Raw genomic sequence first — 15,282 nt, 5'->3', positions numbered from 1 at the left:
AGTATTGAAGGAAAATAAGCTTACTCAGAAGAACAAGCAACATCAACGTTCACAAGCAATATCAACAAAAGATAATTTGACTTAAGTGATCAGAAACTTCTAAGAACACCGTGAATTACTCCAACAAAGTCACACACAACAAATCACGACACTCAATGTAAAGACAAAATTATGACATCTATTTTGGTCTATATTTTGGTAAAAGAAGATACACCACCAATAAGCAACCATCTTGGAAGAAGCAAGTTGAAGAGGACACGCTACCAATGCCAAAGATAAGATTCGCCTCGGTAATTGTTATTTTCCTGATTCAGTCTACACCAAGCATTAACTGCATGTCCAAACATGATTCAAACGGCTAGGTTTCCAATGATAATATACCAGAGCTCTATATAAAGAACAAAATCGTTGAAAGAAAATGAGAGACGGCGCAAGAGTGTATGAGAGCAGGTGTGCAAGCACAAACAACATAAGAAAAATCTGCTGCACCAATAAGAGGCAACATACACGAAGTGTATAATGAGAAAACAAGAATGTTGAAGTATACAAAATTAGTCTAGAAGAAGAAAATCTTAAGTGAGAAATAGAAAAGTCTGCAAGTTATGCAGTATCCTCCATTGGAGTAATGAGATGTTGGAACACACTTAAGAAATATCCACAAATACATGATCAGTCAAATGATCATCACACTGAATGACTAAAAAAATTGAATATACTTAGTTGCTGCTCGATAGTGTTTCATGTTCACTTAAAATATTAAAATTTGTTGGAACAAGTTATTTAATTTTGTGTGCTTTATGATGTATTTTGAATAATTTGAATTAAGTTAATGTGTTTTTTTACATTTTAACTATTGCATGGTTACTTAAAAAAATAGACCCGTTTAGAGTCGGGGCCCATTTAAGGTTGGGTAGTCCGCAGCCCAGATAGGGCTGGACTTGGATGGTAAAAATTGAGCCCATTTAAATATGAGTTTTTTAGACCCGACCTTAAAAAGCCCGAGGGACACATGAGCCGGTCCGTTTAGGACCGGTAGCCCATTTTGACAGACATTGAACTTAATATTTCTATTTTTTTTCAAACCTTCTAAAGAATCTCAACAATCGCAATTAAGACAAGGAGCAAATCAATGAGCATACTAAAAGTAGCCAATTCCCATACCTTTGAATGTAGGAACAATTCAACAAAATATGGAGTGGTAAAACCAAAAAGCGTAGGATGTCAATTTATTTGTTCTAAATTTTAAATAAAAATATCAACTTTTCAAAATAGAATTAGGTTTTGCTAAGCCATGATGCAATCTATTAGATTTTGCTAAGCCATGATGCAATCAAAATTACCTTTAATAGTTCGAAAAGTATTTTTTAATAGAAAAATTAGATATTATAACATTTCCAAATTCACCAACCATGACTTAAATTTATATGTACATAAATTTTTCAAAGTAGATATGTTTAACATAGTCTCCACACCACTATAAAATGAATACAAAGTACAAATTAATCTTTCACCAAAGCAATTCTTCAATTCTTCTCATAGCATAATTATTTTCTAACAATTCAAAAATGAGTACATTCCCACATTTTCTTGTTATACCATTTCCAATTCAAGGACATGTCAACCCCCTTATGCAACTCTCACAAGTTCTAACCAAACATGGTTGCAAGGTCACATTTCTACACACCGAGTTCAACCATAACCGATCGAAAACCGATGATTCCGCTTCCGGGCTAGACAAGATAAATGTGGTGACACTTCAAGATGGTTTGGAAGATGAAGATGATAGGAGTGATTTGAAGAAATTTATGTTATCAATTAAAAGTACCATGCCTAGTAGGCTTCCAAAGCTTATAGAAGATGTTAATGCTTTGGATGTTAACAAAAATAATAAGATCAATTGTATTATTGTTACATTTCATATGAGTTGGGCCTTGGAAGTGGGACACAAATTGGGAATCAAAGGAGCTCTATTTCATTCAGGTTCTGCTACTTGTTTGGCTTATGTTGTAAGCATACCTAAGCTTATTGAGAATGGGATTATTGACTCTGAAGGTAATCATTATTTTCTATTTTTAAAGTATATGATCAGAAATTTCACAATAAGTGCTTATCAAATTTTTTTCTTTCACAATAAAAGATTTGAAATAGTAATTTTTACATTCAATAACTTTCAATAACTTAAATATTTGTTACTAAATTTTTTAACAGAATTAAAAATTATTTAAACTAATTTTATTACATTTTTATAATTTAAAAAAAAATGCATAATACTATAAAAATATTTAAAAAGAAACAGAAATAAATGAAGCTATATCATTTTCTTTTATTTTAAAAATGAATATCTATTATTGAAAACATGGAAGAAATACTTATGTAAATGTAAAATATATTTTTAAATTACTTTTATTAAAAGCATGTGATATTATAAAATATGTTAAAAAATATTTAAGTAAGTTTATATAAACAGAATTTAAATATGAATTCAAAATAACATACTTAATATTATTTCAAAAGAGGAAGATATTGTGCAAGTATAAAGTTGTACAATGAAATTTTGGGAATCATTCTAGAGAGACATACTTGTCTCAAAAAAAATTCTTAAATAAAATTTTTTAAAATTTTGATATACTGTCTTGTCTTGTGACCGACTAATTCAAAAAATTAAACTTACTATTTACTTGCGAGAACTCGTTTAAAGTTTAAAAAAAAAATTGTATGAATTTGATCTAAAACATAAACTGTTTGCACATAGCGAGATTCGAATATGAGTAATTAAGAGGAACGAATATGATATATTAAGTTATCTCAATATGAGTTTTCTAATTTTTCAATTTATTTATAGCGCAAGTTGAATTAGACACCAAGTCTCCTTATATTGCAGGAAATCCTACCAAAGAAATTGAAATATCTCCATATATACCTATGATGAGCACAACAAATATCCCATGGCATGGCCTAGACAAGATCTTCTATGATCATATGTTGAAAGAGATAGAAACTATAAACTATGGAGAATGGTGGCTTTGCAACACTACTAATGATCTCGAGCAAGGTGTTTCTTTCATATCGCAAAAATTTCTACCAATTGGCCCATTGATCGAAAGTTCCAACAAAAGTTCATTTTGGCAAGAAGACACAACATGTTTACATTGGTTAGATAAACAAGAACCTCAATCGGTCATATATGTTTCCTTTGGTAGTTTAGTAGTAATGGATCAAAACCAATTTAATGAATTAGCTCTAGCACTTGATCTTCTTGACAAGCCCTTTCTTTGGGTTGTTCGTCCTAGTAACGACAACAAGGTAAACTATACATACCCTAATGATTTTCATGGAAATAAAGGTAAAATTGTTGGTTGGGCACCACAAAGAAAAATATTGAACCATTCATCCATTGCTTGTTTTATAAGTCACTGTGGTTGGAATTCTACCATAGAAGGTGTACATGCTGGTGTACCCTTTTTATGTTGGCCATTCTTGGCTGATCAGTTTCTTAATAAGTCTTATATTTGTGACGTGTGGAAAATTGGACTTGAGTTAGAGAAGGATGACAAGGGGTTTATATTAAGGCAAGAGATAAAGAACAAGGTGGATCAAGTTGATGATGATGACATAAAGAAAATGTGTTTGAAGATTAAGAAAATGATTATTGATAATATAGAAGAAGGTGGCCATTCATCGCATAATCTTCAAAAGTTTATTAGTTGGGCAAATAATTAATGTTCTTATAATGTTTTTCTTTTGTTTAAAAAGTGTGGTGTTCTCTCTTTATGATAGTTATACATAATAAATAATAATATTATCATTTTACATTTCATTTATGTTATATAGTATGTAATATATATATATATATATATATATATATATATATATATATATATATATATATATATATTTATATATATATAACTGATTTAAAGATAATTTTTTCTATTTATATTTTATTATATATTATTTTTTAAAACGTTTTTCTCATAAGTTATGATATTCACATTATTGAAATTCTCTCGTATTAGTCATGGGTTTGATCCCCAATGATAACATATATTGAAGGTGCGAGAAACACAGGAAATGGGGGAGTTGAATTGAGTTTTAAGGTTTGAAAAAAATTCTTCTCAAATCAAAAACAAAGAACACAAGAACAAAAATAATTGACACAATTATTTTTATCCTTGTTCACCGGTAACGAAGTTAATCCAGTCCATCCGCCAAGGTGATTTTCCCTTCTCAAGAAGGATTTAATCCACTATAACCGAACTGATTACTGAGCCACAACAAAGACCAACTATCAGTGTTGCAAACAACAAAGACTACTCGTCAATGTCTTCTTGAGAAAATATGACTACACTCTAGTCTCTCAAGGAACTATCAACTTATTGAAATACAAAGGTTGTGTTTATAGAGATGCTTCTTTAAAGAAGATTACACAAGTTTAAATACAATCAAAAACACAAAAGTGTTTAGCAAGTATATAAAAAAATCTGACTTGCTTCAAGTTAATGAACAAAAACTCACTTTCTTTTACATAACTTTACAAAGAATACATTAGAGAGAATTGAGCAACGTTTTAGCTAAGGTTTTGTTCGTAGGAATTCTTCTTTTTTTTCAATATTCCAGGTCTTCCTTTTATAGTAAAAAATAAGCCCGTTGAAGGGTAGAATTAGAATACTTAATTCTATTTATTTTGTCCATAATGTTTAGTGAGGGAGTGGTTGACAACATAGTATCATAGTATAGTCCTTGTGCCACCATATCCAAGCAGTGGAAACATATGTACCTCATACTATTTCCTCACGTAAACCAATTTTGATCTTATCTTCTAATCTCTAGAGGATTTTGATAGTTGATGATGAAGAATTAGAAGGACCTTCAGAGTCTTTATAACTTGAATCTTCAGATCCTAAGTCTTCAGAGTCTTCATAACTTGTTCATTCAGAACCTTGTCTTAAGAGTCATCAGTACTTGGTCTTTAAAATTTTCTGAGTTTGAGGTGTCACAGATCAAGATTATGATTTGGACCGCTTCCTTGAATATCGTGATATGCTGATATGCTTGGAATAGTTTGTAATCTCAACAGATATTTAAGCATCCACACAAGCAGAAAAGCGTCGAATAAACCCACAGCTTACAACATTCCATGATCTTCTAGTAATTGATTTGAGGACTCCGACATCAAACGGGAGACTAAACAAGACTGACAAAGCCAGAAGACAACAGAGAAATAATCTCAAAGTCTCAGATGAAGTGAGAGAAATTATAATGGTGTGTGCAAAAATAATCAAATAGAAAATTAGATAATTTAATTACAGAAACATAATTTAGATGAAAACATTTATCTAAACTAATTGATCAATATTAGTTAGAGTAAATAAAATTATTTAACAAAGTTAACTAATTAAAATGTTAAAATTGAGGACCAAACAAAATAATAGATAAAAACAAATAAAATTTGGGCCTGAAGGGTGTTAAAATTCGGATGGGGAAGGTGAAGCCCAAAAGATAATAAGGCTGAAGTTTAAAAAAAACATGGGTCGGACCGGGTCGGGTCAGTGTGACCTAGATCCGCCCTCCTCTTAACACAGGCATGGGTATTGAAAACCCTAGAAGAAAAAGGAAAGAGGCCTCTCTCTCTCTCTCTCGTTCTTGCATTCTCTCTGCATTTCTCCCTTCTTCGAACAAACATCAAGCCTCAGCTCTATCGATTCTCTCTTCCCAAATTGAAACTGAAAAACCATACAAGCTAGCATCAAGAGAAAACTTAAAGTGATAGAGGGACTTACAAGGCCGAAGGTGTTCCGATGTAATTTCGGCGCGACGGTAAGCTCCGCTCCTCGTTTGATTTCTCTCTCTTTGTCTTTCTTCTCTTTTCATTTTCTAATTCAAACTCTGTTGTTGTTGTTGTGTGCGATTTTCGCGTCTTCTTTGTCGATTTGTTGAAGGTGGTTGTGTTGTATGTTGCTTTGAATTCGTTGTGAATTCTTACTGTTGCTGAGTACGAATTTTCGTTTCTGCAAATAGGTGGAGGTTGCTTCAGTGTGCGATGTGAAGCTTCTCTCGTGTCGTTGTTTGGACCTTGTGCGCGAAGCGAGTTGCATGTCCGATTGTTGAATTTGGCGACGCAAAATTGCTGATGAAGATCGGTATGTTTCGATTACTTCTTCTTCTAGAAAATTTGTTGCAAATTGTTGTTGTATGCTAAGTAGAGAATTGTTGATGAATTCTCTGTTGTAATTGATGTTGTTGTTGAATGTTGATTCGATTCTATTTTGCTGAATTTCTTTGAATCGTTGTTGTTACAGCTACCGCAAATGGTTGTTGAGTTGCAATTATGTTTTTGCATATTGGTTGAAGTTGAATGATGATGCCTCCTATTCTGCAGGTTTATTGATTGAAGGTGATGCCACACCCTCTCTTTGGATTCGCGGGAGACTTGAAGATGAAGCTTCAAGTTGCTAGGTGGCTTGAAGATGAACTTCAAGTTATTGGAGACTTAAAGATGAATTTCAAGTTGTTGAAAGTTTCCACCAAGGTAAGAAGAATTACTTTTCCACTCTCTTTGTATCTTGTAGATTGAAGTTTCTACCAAGATTTCCCAACAACTATTTGAACAAGACTTTTAACCTAAGAAAATTGCTTGTAGATGAAGAATTACTTCTCCTCTATTGATCAAAAACATTTGAAACTTGAGAAAGAAGAGAGAAAAGCAAGAATTAAAGTTGCTTTTGGTGTGAATTGTTGTGTTCACATTGATGGCCTTTTATAGGGGAAAAGTGAGGGATATTTTGGGAACAAAGTGACTTGGTGGCCAAGTAAGTTTAATCATCACAAAATATGCACTTGAGTATATTCTTCCACTTGGGTAGATTCTTCATAACTCTAGTTAAGTTGGCAAGTTGGATAAGTTTATGATATAAAATATGTTGACTTGATTTGGGCTTTTGGGTTTTTTTTGAATTATTGGCCCTTTTGCTAATTTCACCCTTTTGATTCTTTTCATGTGGCATGAATACCTTAAGGAGAGCATGAAGGATTTTGGACATTAAGAATTGATTCTTTGAAGATTGAAGAATTTGGTGAATTCAAGAAGCCTTGGAAGCTTTGTATTTTCCCTTGTAATTCCAATTCATTCCACTTTTAGAATTTGTATGAACTTTGTAATACGGTGGGAGAACAGACTTTTTTTTCGCAAAACATGTTGCGGTTAGCAAGAGTCGTCACCAACTTTTATTTTATCCAATTTAGGAAAGGTATAAAAGAACAGGAAAGACCTTTTGAAAAGATTTTGAGTTTGGGGGGTAAGTTATGAAAAGGGAAGGTGTTAGCACCCTTTTCACCGTAGTTATCTATGGGCTCTTAATTGCTTAGCTCACTTGTTTTTTTGTTTGATTTGTTTGAAAGAGTGTAGTGTGTGTATAGAAAAACATTTTTTAAAAGAACTTTAACTTTGTAATAATTCTCGTGTGAATGTATACAAAGTGTAGTCTTTGAAAGATGTTTTGAAAAACGAGGTGTGAAAAGTATTTGAGGTTTGAATTATTGTGAGCAAGCAATCAGGAGTTACCTACCCTAAGTTTATAAGGTTTTTCCTATACTTTAAGGCTTTCCTTGAGCGATAGTACTATCCATACCATTAGTGGGTAGGTAGTACTATACATTGGACGTGAAGGGACATTGAAAGGGTCATCGAATGGTCATAGAAGACAACTTGTAAGGATGTCTTAGCATTCGAAGGGACTATCATCATTTTCGTAGGCAACTCGAGGGACAAGATCATTTCATCATAGGCAACATCGAAGGGACTATGATCTTTATATCGAAGGGACTATGATGATATTAATCGGAGGCAACCTTGCTAAGATATCCCTACGTTCGAGAGACTTAACCATATAATCGAAAAGGCAACGAAGAGAGGGTTACCCTAAAGGTGAGTGTATGAACAAGAAAAAGGAGTGTGTTGTTTTCAATTATTTATCTTGAAATTAGTGAGCTATGTTCAGTTGTTATCTTTCCATACAAGCCTATTAACATACATCTAAGCAGTTATAAGGTGCAGAAAGTAAAAGTAGAAAGATAAATCCTAACTATTACAAGGTAGGGGTGTTCGCGGTGCGGTTTGGTTCGGTTTTGAGCATAAAAGTCATCCTAACCGCGAGATAAAAATGCATGCGGTTCGGTTTGGTTCGGTTGATTTTTAATAAGTCATCCAAACCAAACCAAACCAAACCAATGCGGTTAGGATCGGTTCGGTTGACTGCGGTTTACACTATAAAATAAAAATGTACTGAAATAAAAGGAAAAAGGAAAGTAATTCAATGCCAATATAATATATGATATTATACCATACAAAAGAAATTATATTATAAGAACAGTAGAGAACTAAAAATACATTATAAATGAAATACATATTTAGACAATAGACAATTACATATATATGTAGCTCAATAAAATACAAAAACTAAGTTGATTATGCCAAAACTTAAGTTAATAAATTAATTATTAAAATTCAAAATGTGAGGTGTGGCTTTATGCAATTGGATTTGGAAAGATAATAAATTAACTATTAAAATTTAAAACTTAAGTTAAACATGCGGTTTGTTTCGGTTTGGTTCGGTTTTGTGAAATACAAACCGCAAACCAAACCGAACCGCGCGGTTCACTCCAAAAATCATCCAAAATCATCCAAACCAAACGCGGTTTTTTGCGGTTTCGGTTTGGATTGGTTCGATTTGCGGTTTTGCTTTTGGATTGGTTCGGATACGATCACCCCTATTACAAGGCTTCGGGGAGGGGATTACATAATAAGGAGGTGCGGAAAAATAAAGCCCTAATTACTATTACAACCCATGAGCAGTTACATAATATTGGAAAATTGCGGGAAAATAAATCCTAATTAAACTATTACAAACTTGAATCAATTACATAATAATTGTATAAATATGCGGGAAATTTAAATTGTAAATGTACAAAGAAATAATTAATTAAAATTAAATCTTATATCTAAGTATTAAACCTAAAATTAATCTAAATCCTAATTAATAAATTAATTACAAAAAATTAAAAAAAAATAATTAGTTAAAAAAGGGAAAATACCCTTTTTGGTCCCTTAACTATATCCCAAGGTCCATTCTGGTTTCTTATCTCTAAAAAGTGTCAAAGTGGTCCTTTAATTGTTCAAAAAGGACCACGTTTGTCCTTTATGTCCAAATGGCACAAACGAACGTTAGGTTTGTATACGTGGCAGGTAATGTGGAATGTTATATACTCCTTTTTCAACCTTGTTTTCTTCACCGTTTCCTTCAGAGTGCTTCATCTTGGCTTCTTTCCCAAATTCTAGGGTTTCTTTTTCAATCCCAAGTTAGTTTCCAAAATTGATTGTTTAAAATGAAGTAGAGATCATCATCAATCGTTGGGCTATGTTCTTATGAATCTAACACGAAGAGTGCTGGTGGTTTTGCTGGAAATTTGAGATGAAAACGCGTATGTGGGTGTGGAGAGATAGCTATGCTTCGAAGGGCTTCAACTACCACGAATTTTGGGAAGCAATTTTGGGGTTGTCGTAATTACAAGGTAAAAACGAATTTCAATTGTTTGTTCATCTCATGTATTGCCTTCTGATTAATGTGAATGTTGAAAATCACAGGGTTCAACCTAAATAGGGTGTGGATTATTTTAATGGTTTTTTGATGATGTGGTGGATGAGAAAGACCAGTATATGAAGATGCAAAATAGTAGGTTGGAGAAGCTTCAAAATGAACTTGATGCAGCAAAATTAGAGTTGGTATCTTTAAAGGCAACAAATGATAGACTGAAACAAAAGACAAGGGAGTTGAAGAAGATGATGAATTCTGAAAAAAATTGGAAAAGGTTGTTCTGTGTTGTTTTAGTGTTGGTCATTTGGAAAAGTTTGTATTAGTATGTTGTAATATTTTGAATTAGTATGTATTGAATTTGACATTTGTTTTAGTATTGAATTGAAGTTGGTCATTTGTTTTAGTGTTGTAATGTTTGGAAAAGTTTGTATTGAATTTTAAAGTTATAAATGGCAAATGATTGGTTACACCTTGCTAATAGTATGTATTGACTTTTGATTTTTGTATGAAATGAGAAATGATTGGTATGCAAACCACTAATAATTATAGGACAGAAAAATGACAAATAATATAGGTCCAAAATGCTTAATATTAACATTGCTATCAGACATCACAGGTCCAAAATACAAAATTACACGTCCAAAATACTTAACACTACCAAAGATATCCAACATCACATGTCCAAAACAGAAATATTGCATAACAGGTCCAAAACACTACATCATAGTAACTAATGACTAATATTCCAAAACATTACATAACATAAAAAGAGACTAGGATTTCCATTTTGGTGTGGCCCTTTTAGTAGGTGTTGTCCTCCTTGTTGTTGGACCTACAGCTGTTTTTGCAGCATTCAGCCTTGTTGTTGGACCGGGTGGGATAAAAGGTGCATTTGGCCTTCTAACTGCCAACTTCTTTGATTTTGGAGTAGTCTTCTTGGATGATTTTGGAGTAGTCTTCTGAGATGGTTGTCCTTGAGTTGGTTGAGATAATTGTGAAGGAGCAGTTTGGGATACTTGTGCAGTAGGAGCTTGAGAAGGTTGTGCACTAGTTAATTGAGATGGTTGTGAACTAATAGGCTGAGATTGTAACACCCCATATTTTCTAATTTTAATTTAATCGGAAATTAAATCATTATTTAGAATTATTTAGTATTTTTGTTGAATTAATTTGGTGGAATAAAGTTGAAGTGTTATTTTATTAATGAGCTTAAAAATAACTTTAGGTTTAATTTGAGTTGTTGTGAAGTAAGGAGGGGGTATGTCACTTAGGCCCAATTAAGTTATTTAAGTGGTTAAATAAAATAACCTTACTATGTTGGATTTATAATTGGAAGAAGGAAGATCTATCATAACACAGGAATAGGGTTTAGAGGAGAGGTGAAGAAGAGAGCCATGGCGGAAGAGAAAAGCTAGAGAAAGTCCAATTTTCGCAACAAGTTTCTGCAGTGGACACCTTAGAAAAACGAACGTTTCTCCTAATCCAACCGTTGGATCGTCGTGGTTCTTGGACACAACGTTCCAGACTCGTAGAGGTAACTTCTGACCGAAGCGATTTTCATTTTGATGATTTTAAGTCCGTCTGACAAAACGATTTCCGAACCGGTTTTTGGTGCGTCTCTGCACGTTGTTAGAAAATATTTTCGGAGAAAGTTTGAAGCGGCGGCGTAAGCTACGGCAACCGGGAGAGTAGAGCAATCTCATATCCAGGTAAGGGGGGACTCTTCCATTTATCCTCTATTATGGGATGATAGATAGTAGGATGGATTGAACATGTTGTTTGTATCAATTGAGTTATGTTTTAGATTGTAGAATGTTAGGTTTGGGAAATTGGTTAACAATGTTTGTATTGATCATGTATGGTGGTAATTGAACGTTTGAAATATGTTATAAATGTGTCAATTTGTGTTTGTTGTTGCTGTTTGATGTTATAATACGTTCTGGTGCGAACTGGTATGGATTCGGATTGATGCAGTGCTGTAAAAATGTAGCTTTTGGGGTTTCTGGTACGAAGTAACCGGTTACCTGCGGGTGGTAACCGATTACTTGAGGTTAAGTCACTGAAATGGCCTATTCGTTGTGAAGTAACCGGTTACTTAGTTTGTGGTACCGGTTACCACTGTTAAAAATTGTGTTCTTTGGTTCTGCTGGGAGGCAGTAACCGGTTACTGGTTTTGAAGTAACCGCTTACCGCTGTTACGAATAGAATTTTTGGTTACTCCGTCAGGTAGTAACCAGTTACTTGAATTGTGGTAACCGGTTACCACTGAAGACTTTTGAAAAAAATTAATTATTTTCTAAAATCCGTATCTTTCAAACCGTGAATCAGATTTTGGTGCCGTTTTGAGCATACCGAAGCTAATTAAATGCTTTATACAATAAAATGGTGTTTTGAGTCGTGACTCGATTTTATTTTTAAAACACTCCATTTTATTTGGTTGTGATGGTTTATGCGTAAAGGTATATTGGTGAATGTTTTATCTATTATGATGTCGTGGTTGTAACTGGTGGTTGATATACATATATAGTTGATGTAAAATATGTGTTTGTTATGGTTGAGAATAGCATAACTGTATATGGCTATTGATTATTGTGTTGGTTGATGATTATGACATCCGGTTGATTAATGTTGGTGATTAACATGCTATATGTGATGCATGCATTTCATAATCATGTTGTGGGCTGTATCCCTTATGGTGGTGGGACAGCGGTAGCTAATTCCCATTGTGTGGAATTAGTGAGAGAAGTAGCCGAATCTTTATGGTGGTGGATCGGTGAGATGGGTTATCCCATGTTTGGTACCACAAGCATATAGTTGCATTGCATTAGGCTACTTGTGTTATTATAACATGAACGGAAGATTGTCCAATGTTATAATACGTGTTGATTTGTGCATTTGTTGTGACTAATTGTGTTATTGTGAATCTGATCGTAACTTAATTGGGTGAATAATATGTGATTGATATTTTATTATTTATATCTTATAACATTGGTTAAATGTGAATGAGACTCACCCTTACTGTTGTTATTTTTCAGATTGAGGAATAGCTTTTGTGCTTGGTGAGGATTAGCTCGTCGAGTAATCCGTTTGAGTCAGTTGGGTCTGTGTCATGCTCTGATATTGTAACACTGGGGAACGCTAGTTAGAGTCTATGATGATACTCTATTCTGTTGTTATTGTATTAATTTTGTGGGATATTGCATAGATGATGTTATGCTTATCCGTATGATGAATATTTCGTTGTGTAGAAACATGATTATGATAATTTAATGATTTGTTCCTAAGTGTAGCATGACAATTGACTTATGATAAATTAATTTATTTTAATTGTGGCACCCTTGTTTTTATGTTTTACTCTGATTTTTTTATATAATTTTCGTGGGGTTTAGAAGGGTGTTACAGAGATGATTGTGCATTGGTAGCCTGAGATGATTGTGTAGTAATTGATGGTACCTTGCAAGTAAATTTGTTGTGTCCTTGTTTCTTGCATCTACTATACTTTACAATGAATTCAGTTCTTCTCATCTTTTTATCAGTGCCATTCAGTTCACCTTGCTCTAAATTCCTCCTTTTTTTGGTCTTCCTGGCATTTTCCTAAATTTGGGTGGCAGAACATCAGGATACTCTGTTCTCTCCCATAGGTTTGAGCCATTGACTGGAAAAATGACTGGCTTGTACACTTGCATTTATCTTGATTTCCTGTAATACTCAGGAACATAATCATCAATCTTCTGGTTCCTACTTATAATTGCTGATAGTGAATGAACACAAGGGAGGCCTATCAGCTCCCATCTTCTACATGAACAAGTCATTTCCTTCAGATTGACGGTAAATTTTTCAGCATGGTTTTCCAAATTCCTCACTTCAAAGATAAACTCATCAGACATCCTAAGACACAAATAAAATCAGAATTTAAATGAGAATTGAAACTAAAATCATAATAAGCATATTTCCTAATACAGAACTGTTTACCTTACAAGCCACATGTTTGTGTATGAACTTGTGTTGTCAATCTTCTTCTTAATGTTTGGTAGCACATCAACATCTTCCAATTTCTGAAACCTCATCCTATTTGTTGCCCATCTTTCCATCATGTATATCCTAATCTCTTCCACCATGGTGATCAATGGTTTGGCCCTTGACTCCAAGATGACACTATTAAACGCTTCTGACATATTATTGAGTACAACATCACATTTGTTATGAGTTTTAAAGTATGATCTGCTCCAAAATCTTGGAGGAGTGCTCGTCATGTGCTTGTATGCTTCTACATATCAAATTTATAACATGAGAAATTATATAACATGAGAAATTTATAGTGTCATACCTTTTGTTGATCAGAAATGAAAGTGTATGTGAGACACTCTTCTCTCCCACCAAGATCATCAATAAGCAGCTACAAGAACCATGTCCGGCTATCCTTGTTTTCACTTTCAACCACTGTAAATGCTATTGGTAGCATTTGATCATTGGGATCTCTTCCAATAGCTGCAACTATTTGACCTCCACAAAGGCCTTTCAAAAAACATCCATCAAGTCCTATGAAATGTCTGCTCAACTTGAAGCTTTCCTTATAAGCTTCCAAGCATATGAACACCCGCCTTAATAGTTGAGCCTGGGTTAGATCTTAGTAAATCATTTGCATAGTCATACACCCTTGTATAATCCCCTAGAAATGACCCATCATCCATGTCTTTGGCTGCAAACCTAGCCGCCAACATTCCACTTCTTCTGAACCTTTTCCTTAATGTCCTTAAGCTTCATTCTAGGGTTGGTTTTAAGTAAATTCTGTAACCTCTTGCTCAACCATTTTGTCTTCAATAACTTTACATGATACTCTCTACTGCAACTATGAGTGTCTACTACTTTTCTTAGTTGCCATGAATCCTCATTAGGCAACTTAGCACAGTAAGATTCCCATTCATATCCATCCTTACGTCTGACCCTAACCCTTATATTGTCATTCTTAGTAAACCTTAAATCTCTGCCAGAATGGACTGCATAAGTAACAATTTCCTCCTTGAAATCTTCCTTTGTACTAAAATAGGTTCCCACTTCCCATTTGTAATTGGACATATCCTTTAAAATCTTGAAAAATGGATACTTCTTTCTCCTAGCTCTACTGCTATCATCACTATCACAATCACTTCCAAGATCCTCACTATCATTATCACTTCCTTTACTATCTTCTTTGTTTTCATCACACTTTTGCTTACCTTTTTTTCTTTTCATTTGTTCATTATCTTCAATATCATAGTCCAGTAGGTTTCCCTCTTCCTCTTCCAATTCAGTACCATAATCATCAGAGTCATCATCAAATACTATCTCCATTGCACTATCATACTCGAAGTTGCTATCATCAGAACTATCATCATCATCAGTCAGTCTTACATCATCATTAACCTCACCACCCACAGGTCCATTGTCAGCTCCTACTGCATTATCATCATTGGTCCTCACATCATCTTGTGTTATGTAACACCCTTCTAAACCCCGCGGAATTTATATAAAAATTTCAGAGTAAACATGAAAACAAGGGTGCCACAATTCAATAAAAGAATTTATTATAACTCACTTGCCATGCTTCACTAATAAACAATCATCAATTTAATAAAATCATGTTTCTACACAGCGGAATATTCATCATACGGATAAGCATAACATCATTTATGCAATATCCCACAAAATTAAT

At 33.7% G+C, this 15,282-nt stretch overlaps 1 protein-coding gene across 1 annotated transcript; it reads left to right on the top strand.

The window, feature by feature from the left end:
* Nucleotides 1-1,527: 1,527 nt before the first annotated feature.
* LOC131611214 (UDP-glycosyltransferase 83A1-like) lies at nt 1,528-3,753 on the top strand. The gene is made up of 2 exons (XM_058883306.1): nt 1,528-2,052; nt 2,882-3,753. Exons 1-2 carry the CDS (start codon nt 1,566-1,568, stop codon nt 3,718-3,720), a joined length of 1,326 nt encoding a protein of 441 aa, XP_058739289.1. The 5' UTR covers nt 1,528-1,565; the 3' UTR covers nt 3,721-3,753.
* The last annotated feature ends 11,529 nt before the right edge of the window (nt 3,754-15,282 follow it).

The sequence above is a fragment of the Vicia villosa genome, linkage group LG6, assembly GCF_029867415.1.
Source record: "Vicia villosa cultivar HV-30 ecotype Madison, WI linkage group LG6, Vvil1.0, whole genome shotgun sequence".
Lineage (NCBI taxonomy): Eukaryota > Viridiplantae > Streptophyta > Magnoliopsida > Fabales > Fabaceae > Vicia > Vicia villosa.
This window is presented reverse-complemented; position numbering and strand designations above follow the sequence as displayed.

What these genes read in the sequence shown, in the direction of transcription:
- LOC131611214 (XM_058883306.1), top strand. Translation starts at nt 1,566, where the DNA reads ATGAGTACATTCCCACATTTTCTTGTTATACCATTTCCAATTCAAGGA. An exon ending in TGGGATTATTGACTCTGAAG is followed by an intron (nt 2,053 to 2,881) that starts GTAATCATTATT and finishes CTTATATTGCAG; the next exon opens with GAAATCCTACCAAAGAAATT.